The 11,848-nt window shown below is 42.5% G+C and overlaps 1 protein-coding gene across 1 annotated transcript in view; it reads left to right on the forward strand.

Annotated features, from left to right (window-relative positions):
• Nucleotides 1–10,188, forward strand: part of KLHL14 (kelch like family member 14) — a 134,630-nt gene extending 124,442 nt beyond the window's left edge. The window contains exon 9 of the mRNA XM_088469773.1: nucleotides 10,048–10,188. Coding sequence (XP_088325899.1) covers nucleotides 10,048–10,188 — 141 coding nt within the window. The remainder of the gene's footprint in view (nucleotides 1–10,047) is intronic.
• Nucleotides 10,189–11,848: the final 1,660 nt, after the last annotated feature.

Below are 11,848 nucleotides of genomic sequence, written 5' to 3' on the forward strand. Positions count from 1 at the left end.
CTAGTCAGCGTCCCTGGCTCACACGAAAATGGGTAGCGATCTCTCAGCACCGAGCGGTTGCAGGTAAACCCTGCATGTGGCCACTCCACCCTTTGGTGAGATATCGATAACCGTATGTGCCGTGTGAGTGGGTAAGTGACATCACCACGAGCCCCCAACTAACGATACTGCCTTTGAACCTCTATACACCCCTGCCTATACCTTCTGATATCCTGCCTATAAACCTCTAAGGATGATGCTATTTTGCATACGCAGTTATACAGTAAATAAAGAATCCAGACCTAGAACCTGTGGTTCCAAAGCACAAAGTGTTATTCAAGTAAAAGTACAGTCAGTTACACGCTAGTTATAAGTACAATTTAGCGCAAAGGAATTATACATACCCAAGTACAGTTATACATACGCAGCGCTCTGGACCAGATGTAGGCATCAGCAAGAAACCCCTCGTCAATCAGCATTCAGCACGAAGACCAGGAACCCAGGGTCAGAGCACACATACTTATACCCCCCAGAAATAAACAACACAATAGAGAAGTTTGTTGCTAATACCATTGGTCCTAAAGGAGAGGGCATATGTTACAAGGCATTTAACAGGTTGGTTCAAATAGACACAGTCCAGCCTCTAACAACTGGTGGTCTCTGGTTTCCCGCCTCATGCAAATCCTAACAGTTGGTCATATAATATACATTTTGTTGCTTGAAGTCTCTGTGGTCCATAAGTTGAGAATGCATGTTGCGATCTTTCCATCGATATTACCGGAATACTGTTGAGAGAGTACACATCATTACAATACCAAACATGGCTTACTTATCACGTATAAAACCTTAGTTATGAAATAATCTTTATTTCCTAACTAACAATTATAATAAATGTGCATACTTGAATCTTATACCTTATAGCTTATGGAACCTTGTATGTGAATATGTAATGTGTGAGTATGTGGGTTTTGATGTAAAGACGCTAGTTAACTTGGGGCAGATGCGTGTGCATGAAGCTAATATTCAGCGTTTTATCCTATGCATTCGCTAATATGCGACTATTTAACTGCGAAATTGTGCGTATTAATGTGTGTATGAGAAATGGTGTAAGATGCAATCGCATGATGCTAATAGTAATATCGCCACATGTACTAAAGTGTGAGTTTATCTAAAATGGCGCTTGGGCGGCCAATCACAAAATTGCGTCTTGCGTTCTCATTTCCAAGATGGCGTCTTGCGGCCAGTCGCAAGAAGGCATCGCTGCGATCCAATTTTAAACTGATCTTGTCTCAGCCAATTATCCAGCTTCGACAGTACATTGTTGTGCTCCAGCACCATCTGGGTAGCCAGAAGGACTGCATGCGATTAAGTTTTGTATAACCCTTATTACCTGCACAATTGCCGTGCAAATTGTGATTTCCTGAGCATGCATACATAATATGCTCTGTGTTAGCGGCATCACATGGGGCGCTACAAGGGTATTAGCCTAGAGCACCCGGACTTTTTAATCAGGCCCTGACCATACATTAATTCAGACTTTAAAAGTAAAAAACAATTGAGCATTTGAATTGTGTAAGTGATTTATGCTTCTTCTTCATCTAACTTAGGCTTCAATAAGGGCATGTTTTATTACAATATTGATGTGTTACATGACAGCCACAGACTAACTTTAGGTGTTATGTGCTTTTCGTATGCATATTTAACTCCCTTCAGTGTGCGGTGTAGTGCAAGGTGCATTTGGAGTAGAGAACCAGACCCACCCAAACATTGCAATTCCGAGTCGGAATATATAAAGGTCCCCGCGATCGGCGCCATTTTCACTGCGGCTGTGGAGAGAGGAGCTAGCAGACGTGTAGTCACTGTCAGTCACTCAGTGTGTGTGTGTCCAGTCGGGGTCTTGGGCTGAAGGCTGCTGCTGTGTTGTCCATAAAGGGGCTTAGGCTGCAGTATATAAAGGGGGCCTTCCTTCAGTGGGTGCTGAAGCTGCTGTGTCACTTGTCCTGTCAATTGACTGTGGCTGCTGCTGTGTTGTTATCCTGTCCATGACGCTAAGGCTGCAATCCATAAAGGCGTGTTGTGTTGTCCAGGGGGGGTGCTCTGTCAATTAGGGGTGCGCTTCCCCAGTGTAAAAAAAATAAAAGTGCATTTTTTTCTGTTTTTTTGTGTGTGCGTTAGCAACTTAGCTGCGCTATTATTGTTCGGTTACACTGCCGCAGTTTATGGGTCCACATATTTGTGACTCTCTTCTGGTCTGTCCGCACTCGGCAGGGGTGCTTTGTTTTCCATAAAAAATGGGTGTGGTCTGTGTCGTTCATCAAGGGGCTGCTGCCTCATTCAGGGGTGCTCTTCTCCAGTGTAAAAAAAAAAGATATCAAACCATTAAAATAAATAAATTAAAAACTAATCAATCCTTCCTTCCTTTCCCTCTCTTTAGTCCATAAACATACTCCAACTCTGTCGGGCCTCTGACCTACTTAATGAAAACATTCTTGGTTTTTAAGCGTCCTAGGGGTCGTATAGTTTATTAAACTGCCATCCTGTCTACCACTGCAGTGCCATAGTGAGGGGAATTCAATTAGAGGTGAAAAGCCATATCGCCTGTGTTTTTGTGAAAAATTTGCCTAAAAAAAAATTTGCCAAATTCAATTCCAGGACGATTTCGCCTAAGTGGAAACAATTCTCCAAAAATGATTCTCCAATCAATAGCTGGTGAAAAGAAATGCAAAATCTTTATTTTGGGGTGCAAACATGGGGAAACAACTCAGACCCCTTGGGACAGCCCCCCAAAGGACAAATACGCAAAAAAAAACAGAAACTAAAACCTAAGAACACCCCAAAAAAGACATGTAATTTTTGGGGTGTAAATTTAAAAAGTGGGAGGATAAACATTAAAAGTAGCGAAAAGGACTTCTTGGGGGTCCACAAGTATGGGTCAGGTGTTTTTGGGATTGCAGGTGCATGTAGCAGGTGGATTTTTCACGTATTTTAAAAGTTCACTTGACAGGAATACTTATTTTCACAAAAAAATACAGCTTTATGCCATTCTTCACCACTTTTACAAAAACGCTAATAGCAAGCAATTTATACAACTTAAGTACGCAAAATAGTTTTATTAGGGCTATTAGTACACATTTATACTGATTCCCTATGTTAGTGCATCTTTTTCTGGGGTACAGACTGATTTCCCCAATTCTTTCAGTACTTTTCAGCTGTTCCGCATTCGCCTATTTCCGTGTTCGCCTGTTTTGCAATTGAATTAGGCGAAAAGCGAGGACGAGCACGGAATAAATTCGCCTCTGGAACAGGCGAATGAAGCGAACAGTCGGACAGGCGAAAACTTCGCCTCTAATTGAATATGGCTCTCTGTGCCATGTTGGAAGCTGAACTGCCACATGTTAGTGCCGGCCACTGCAGTCGCTTAGCTTAGTCAGCCAGCTAGCTGGATGCAACCTTTTGGCCTAAACTAGATTAAAGCAATATTGTGAGCTGTGAGGTGGTCAAAATTGAATGGAAATTACTGGAAATAAATGTTATTGAGGTTAATATTACTGTAGGAACAAAAACAGGCCCAAATTATGTGAGTTTAGCTATTTTTATGATTTAAAAAAAAAAAATACAGATCTAAAACCAAAACATGCAAGGGTGGTTTTGGCAAAATCAAATCCAGATCCAAAGCACAGGAGTCGGCGTACATCCCTAATTTGGAGTGATACACCTCCCATTGCCTCAGGTTAGCTCTCCAGGGTGTGGGCAATACCTGAGAAGGGGTAGCTGTCAATGCAGACCTTAAAACGGTTACACATATAGATACAGGTATAGATACAGTATATGCAGCCAACAGTTCTTGTTGAATAATTTGGACATAAATTATATTTGCTGAGAGGCGAAAGAACAAAAAAACTCTTTCAGGGGCACTCTTACATACATGTTAAGTAACTATTACCCCTTTTCCACCTAAATTCCGGGTCTGACCCGGAGTTGGAACAAAGTTCCTATCCGGATCAGACCCGGAATGTTGCCTGCGCCGACTCGGGATATTCCCGAGTCAGCGCCGCTCACACCGCAGTCGGGTCTGCATAGACCCGGCTTTTGCGGAGTGAAAGTGGTCGCTTGGAGATGACGCCATCTCCAAGCGCCACTGAAGCCGGACCAATCGGCCGGCTAGCAGCGCACTCCAGGTCATCGTGACCCGGAGTGCGCTGTTCTCACAGCAGGGATTCACGGGCTACGCCCGTGTTAAACCCTGCTAGTTACCTGGGTTGGATTGCCGGGTCACTCGACCCAGCGATCCAACTCTCTCCCCTTTTACACCAGGGAGCTGCCCGGGTTAACCCTTCAAAAACCCGGGTTTTAGCTCCGGTGTAAAAGGGGTATATGAGGAGTAAAGAGACATGAAACTTAACAATTAATAGAACAACCCTTATATAAAAACAGAGTGAAAAGTTAATACACTCTGTAGTAAAACTAATCACAGAATGTGTCAAATCACAGTCACTTGTTTCCATGCAAATGTCGAGGCGAAAACATCAAAGTCCCTGATTATCAAAATTAATATATCAGTGATTCGTAAGGAGTAAGCTAGACATCCACCTCATCTAATTGCAATCATTATTGGTAAAGTACATAATTCAGTGAATATACCAGCAAAATCAGATCTATACTTTATATATGCATTTTAATAATCATTCATATATCCAAATGGTTGGTATCGGAGGTGCTCACTGTGTGGAGGTAATAATCAGATCGCAGGTAGAGGTAAAAATCAGAATAAATCTTCTATAATTCAATTAAGATGCTAAACACATTGCAGCATGTCATATTCTTAGAAAACACATGACATTAATCTGTGGGTTAAGCACATCTCATAGACCGCGCAAAAGAGATTTGCATTACATGAGACTTCCTAATAAATTCTTATAAGATGCACTCCATTTCAAGATGAGTAAAGGACTTGTATAGCCTTGGTAATTAGATACACATGTGCACACAGAACATATAATAGACATCTATTAGGGGTATTCAATATGGAGCGAAAACACAGTTTCTGCAAGGTTTTCTCTCGGATGACGTCATTTTCGCCGCTTTTACTTTTACACCATATTCAATTTGAAAAGTATATTGCATTCGACCCTGCGAAAAAGTATCACCAAGGAATGGGTGGCGAAAAAAAGTGCAGAATTGGGGTTTTGGGGTGCAACATTTCGGAAACCACCCTGCAACCTTCAGACAGTCCCCCAAAGGTAAAACTGTGTCAAAAATGTTTAAAATAATACCTCAGAAGACCCCCAAAAAAGCACTTTAATTTTGGGGGTGAAAAAAAAAATTGGGGGGTACAAAGTTAAAAACTAGCGAACTACAATCTAGGCGGGTCCCCAAGTATGCCCCAGGTGTTTTTTTCATTGCAGGTGTTTGCGGCAAGTGGATTTTTCATGTTTTTTAAAACGTCAGTTTAGCAACTTTTAAATATGCTCACCCCCATTTTGAAGTACCCAAAATTTGCTGGGACTACTTATTTTCAGCCAAAATCACTTCTAAATACTATTCTTCACCACCTTCCCAAATCCCCAAAATAGCAGCTATTGAGCCCGTTTAAAGACCCCAAAAACCTTCAGCAGGGCTAATCAGGGGTATCCAGAGTGATCCCCCATGTCAGAGCATCTGTTTGGGGGTGTTAGGGTGATTTACCCAAACATCAGCAACATTTTCGCTGATTTCACATTCGCCAGGTGCCGTTTTTGCCGATTTCATATTGAATACGGGTATAATCGGGGGCACGCGCAATACTTTTTCGCCGGCAAAAGCTCCGATGTGCGGCGAAAACTTCGACATGCATAGACGGTGAAGTTTTCATTTCATATTGAATACCCCTGTATATGAGAGAGAGGAATATAGGAAAGCCCAGGGAAAAAGCCGTGTCTAACCACTTCTGCTTTCCTTTATTTGATGCCATCCAATAAAGGATGTCAGAGTGGTGGACACAGACCCCCGGGGAAACAACAGTTAGAGCACTTCTGCTGTCTGAACGAGCGAACAAAACTTGCAGTCGTAATTTTGCAAAAGACGCCCCCTGGCCGCTCGCATCATACGTCATGTCCGCTATTTAATAGATTAATCGAGTACATCGAACAGCGTATGAACTGCTCGCTATTCTTGTGACTGGTTTTTCCTACCGCTATATTGCGAGCAGTTCTGACTATAAAACAACCAAGTGACGTGGTCAATGACGCTGCTGTTTTAATTATGCACACCCTTAAAACGCCCGTTTTGACCTTTAAGCACGCCTGCGTTCTGAATTCCACTCCCCGTTTTCAAGCAACTTCCCCTGTTACCACCCACATACGCCTCCCTCTTCACTCAAAATAGCAGGCATTCGCTATATAGCAAACAAACGATTTTCGGCCGCACTGACTGGTTCGCGCATGCGTATTACAAACCGTACGCATGCGCAGATGTGCGAACATCACTCGGAACGAGCGAACGGCCGCTTACGAGCGGCTTTGAATGAGACCCTCTGTTCCAACAGCAAAGTTTTAAAGTACTCACAGGTCCAGCTGGCCCTACGCTGGCTGGTGCCTGTAGTTTCTCCAGCACATTTCTCACTGCTCTCATCTCTGCTGCTTTAATGGGGGACTAATGGGGTAAGTGCATTATTTATTCCTCCCTTCTGTGCTATTGCTCTTTGCCTCGCTGCAGACACTGGGACTTATTCATTACGGATCGCTACTACAATTGCGGCTACGATTACGCACACAGTTCTGCTGTGAAAATATGCTAATGTTTGCAACTGCTCAGCCAGCATAGAGACACCCACTATTTTGCACATCCGTAAGACCTTGCAGTCCTGTGTATACACTGATAGCATCGAGTAACATCGGACTCTCATGCAGAATTACAGCAGGTCTGACCTGTCTCTGAAATGACAAGTCTCATCGCACACAGCGAGGTCTCAAGCTGCGAATGCCGTTGCAGCGGCTAATTTATGCACGTCCAGGAAATGGCATTCAAACGGACAGGCACACCTGCGTTTCTCCTACCACTCCCCCGTCACCACCCACAAACGCTGACATCCTGTGACTCACTCTACGATGGCTTTGTATCTGCGTACCTGATCGTAGTGCGATCGCAATACTGTCTGGTGCACGCAGACTGTGATGCATACGCATGCACAGTACGCACCATCGGCCGATCTGTGTACGCTGTTGCAGTTGTGATCTGTGATGAATCAGGCCCAATGAACAGAATGCCTCACACCCAGTCTCCCTCTCTCTGCTCCCTAAGTTCCAGCAATATACAGATGGTCACATACATATCTGCCTCTCTTTGCACCCTTTCTCCATCACATGGGACAGCAGTACATAAACTTCTCCAACGCAGCTATGACACTCCCAGCAGTGTCCTCTCAGCTGCAGCTCACCCCTCAATACAGGGATGGTACCTATAACCACACTGTTCCAACAGTGACTCCCCCTTTAATGTCTTCCAGGGGTTTTTATGCATAAGGGGCTCCATTTCCCCTTAACAATGAAGCTATGAGAAACTTCTTGTTCCCCTCTCATCAGCACATATGCTTGCAGCTCTTACCCCTTGTAATGGTGCTGCCATCACTGGGTTTGGAAACACTGAAAACTTCCAGCATTCTCTCTCTCTCTCTCTCTGGGGCATATTTACTAAATATCGGGTTCTATCGCCGATAATTAGAATTTCTTATTGCCACTATTCATAGCAATAAGAAACTAACATTCAACCTAATGTACTAAAAGTCACATGCAAGGAGAGGGACCTGAAAGGATCTTGTCTCTGTGATGCGCAAAGAAGAGAAATGGTCTCAAAAGCAATAATTTTCCTTCTGTCAGCAGACAACAAATGTGGGTCAGCCATTGCCGGAGAGAGTTCTGGTGCTTGGTAAATCTGACAGCTTCGCAGCACCCATAGAAACTTTGGGGGCTGCGGCTACTATCGAAAATGGCAGGTCCGCAGCAGATTTGAGGGATACTTAATATTTTTAGATATCCCCACAAAAAATTTATTTTTAGGGAATATCCCTTTTCTGTCTTTCTTCAGACCTCTTTACTGGTCTCTCTCTCTCCTCGGGCATTAGATGGGCATTAGATGGGCATCATGGCAGCCCGGGTAGTGCATGACTTCCTTCTCTGATCCCCAGGTCTAAGATGTATCCCCAAAGGCCAGAAAACTCATCCCCTTTATAGGGATGGCCATCGAAAACCAATGTTTAGCTATCGATGCATGATGGTTTTGCCATCGATGGTGGAGATCCAGTGGTTCTCTGCCATTGATGGAACAGAGCCTTTTGATTTTTTTTATTCTTTTTCCCTGGTGCCAGGACACAGAATCTAGCGCCACCACTAGAGGTGACCCAAAAAAGGCCCCCACTGATTGGCCCGGTAAGCAATAGAACAAGGTTGACCATCGGTGCGCGAAATCATTTATGATTCCTGATAATGGTTTCATGACATCGAGTTTAACCACCAATGTTACCATCTGTACCCCTTTATAGACTAAGGTTCCACTCCCCTTTGATGATGTTTCCTACTTGACCATGTCCACTTTTCGAGTCCAGCTATTTGGCCATACCTTTTTCCTGTAAAACCCACCCAGGGTCTTAGGCATGCAGTATCTGCAATAGGCAGCAATATTTAATACTGAGAGTGGTGTTACTACCAATATCAACTTCTAGAGGTTATTGTTACACATAAAAAATAGGCTGATTGCTCCGAATGTTTGAGGTACTTTTTGTATCCCAAAGCCAAAATGTCAGAAATGTTTTAGACCAGAATTGCTAAACAATAAGAGCACACGTATTATAATTACTATTCTGATCTGCACTGTAGTTTCAGTAGCACTTTTATCTTCCTTTCTGTTTGTCACGACCAGGGGTTCCTTACCAGTAAGTCCGCGGTCTCTGCCCGTTAGGGCGCTCTGGCGTGGGCCTTCTGGTGGCGGTGCTGGAGTATGGAGATTGGCACGGGTGCATCTGGTGGTTCCTTGTTGGTAGGCCGAGCCAGCATGGGAGTGTTGCGCAGCGTTTCCATGCTGCAGTACTATGGGTGCAGCCATCTTGCATTGGGCCATGTGACCTAGGGAACCAATCCCCTAAAGGTCAGCTGTTCTGTCCGGCCAATCGCGCTCTGCTGTTGGGGATTTAGGGGAGTTCACAGCTCCTTTATTTTGCCATTGGAACATGTATCAGCTGAGTCTGTTCACATTTATCTGAGCTCTACACTGCTGACTTCGGTTCAGCCTAGCTCTCTGCCGGTTTCAGGTAGCCTCAGGATTTCCAGCACTTACCAGCCACTCCTCCCGCTACAGCTGTATTCCCACTCACCAGCCAGACCACCTTCATCGACCCCTGTCTACAGTCTGTTTCCCTCTGGACATACCTAAACATTATCGCTCCACTCCTGTTACCTTCATTCCGGATTTTATTATTTGCTGCTGGACTTATTATTTGACTCTGACCCATCTTAACATTTGGTTCTGTTTATGTCTACCTTTCCATTCATTAAACAATCTAAGTTTTCCTACAGTTCTGATTCTATGTCCCCTCCTGTATCCACCCCCGGGCCACAAGAAAACCAACCCCTGACACTGTTGTTGCATGTTTGCACTACATTAGAATAATCTTTACATCCGTCATATGCAATATGTGAAAGAGATCCAAGTGGTAATTAGTGTATTTTAATTTAAAAGAAGATATATGTTCGATGTGCAGTATATCACATACATTATGTTTCTGGAGAACCAAAATAAGTTGCATTCTCTCTCAATATAAGTTTATTTAAAGGGTCTTTGAAACACAAGGGATAACTTTCAATCCAAATAGTTTAGCTTGGACACACCGACTACAGTCATTTTTGGTTGAACTAAACCAATTTGTGGTAAATCACTTGTTCGTAGTAAACTACAAAATGTTTGAATCTACTGCGTTGTGGCCACGTATACACTTCATAGGCTTTTCTGCTATTTCTTAGATGCAAACACCACATTTATATCATAACACGATAACAATGAAAAAAATAACACATTTTAACAGTATTTTATGTTTTTTAGGGAGCTTACAAGTCATCGACTATTTGCTACAGTCCGGATAAGGCCAGCTGGACGGAACTGGAAGGAGATGTGGCTGAACCCCTTGCTGGCCCAGCTTGTGCCACTGTCATATTACCAGCTTGTGTCCCATACAACAAATAGCGGTTGCACAGTAGAGAACATTGTAATATTAAAGAGACTATATTGTTGGGGAATAAGATTCTTGTTGTAAGAGGTTGTACAAGCAGAAGAGTAATCAGAGGTCTTCAAAATTTATCAACACCAGAACTTGACAACATACTGGAGAAACGACACAATTAGTCAGTAATTTACAAAACAGGAAGATTTATAACAGAGCAATGGGCACAATTATTTGCTGCACTGGTGTAATATAATACTATAAAAGACATTTATCCAGTGTGTAGCAATTCTTTGGCACATGGGTTTGCAGTATTTACTTATATGTTATCACCCTGCAGGTGTTTATTTATGTTGCACCTGTCCTGACCAATAGTACACAACCAGCACACTTCCAAATACGAGTATCAACGAAATAATTCCAAGTAACAAAACCTCTAGGGGATGAATTCTCCTAAATCAGTTCCCTTGTTATTATATGAATGTTTAGGCAACAAAGAGTAATTGTCCATATGTATAACAAATATCAGAGAGAATTTGGCACAGTGTGAGATGTGACTATAATTATACAGACAGTTGACAATTACAAGCACCTATGAACTGGAAATAACAAAATGTAAATTGATTTTTACATGGAGTATTTTATTGGTATCTTTATATGGTCTTTAAATGCAGAACACTGTGACATTGTTCAGTGTTACAACAAGATAAGGCCATTTTTAAATAATATGAGGTTATCCACTGGCCTAGTTATCAGTTATTTAATTTCATTTTGTTTTTTTAAGACTTTTGTATGCAACTTACATTAAGGTTTAATTAATGGCAAACATTTGCATTAACGTCAGCCTGTTACATGGATCTAGACAGATTGTGGAGAAAACAACATAACTCGCAGTAGTCGTAACTTTAATGGTACTGAAATCAGAAAGCGTGCTACACTGTAATATGGGGTGTGGTTTTGGTCACTTCGGGGCATGGTTTGGGCACACCAGAGGGGCAGGTTTTATTTTGGTACAGTTTAGTATTTTTTAAAAAAAATATTGAGACGTATCATCTAGCTCATATTGTAAAACAAAAAAATAAGTGACACTGTTGTCATTGAAGAAAACTCATAGCCTATAGAGGAGGTCATTTATATAATACAAAATGGCCAATGAGCAGCGCAATATCAGCTTTAGTAGCGCTGTGAGCTTCAATTTGTGCAAATACACCTACATTTACCCAAAAATGCATGTGTAGGCCTGTCATGAAATGCTGGATTTGACAGAGCATAGAAGTTTTCACAGGCCATGGGCAGATTGGGGGATCCCCTAGTATGCTTATTTTTGTAGAGCAATGCCAAAACAAAATTTCATTTTACAGAGTGAGAAGCATTATTATTATTATTATTATTATTTAAAATTTATTTTTGCTGTAACTTAGAGCTGGAGGTCTTCGGGTCTTCCCCTTTACTTTTATTGGGACAGATGTAACAGCGTCTGTAATATGGTGGAGAACAGCATTTATAGGCGCACTCCCAGCAGGGGCATTTTAAGAGAGGAGGGGAGCCGTGTGCTCCGCACCCATTATAGATACACCAATGACTCCCAGCAATGTTATAAAAGGCTCACACATAAAATGTGCCACATGTAATAACAGTCCCAAAGTCTCCTAACTCTCATGGCCAATTTAAGCCATAAATATG

Source organism: Taudactylus pleione, unplaced genomic scaffold, assembly GCF_031769625.1.
Source record: "Taudactylus pleione unplaced genomic scaffold, aTauple2 ptg000093l, whole genome shotgun sequence".
Classification (NCBI taxonomy): domain Eukaryota; kingdom Metazoa; phylum Chordata; class Amphibia; order Anura; family Myobatrachidae; genus Taudactylus; species Taudactylus pleione.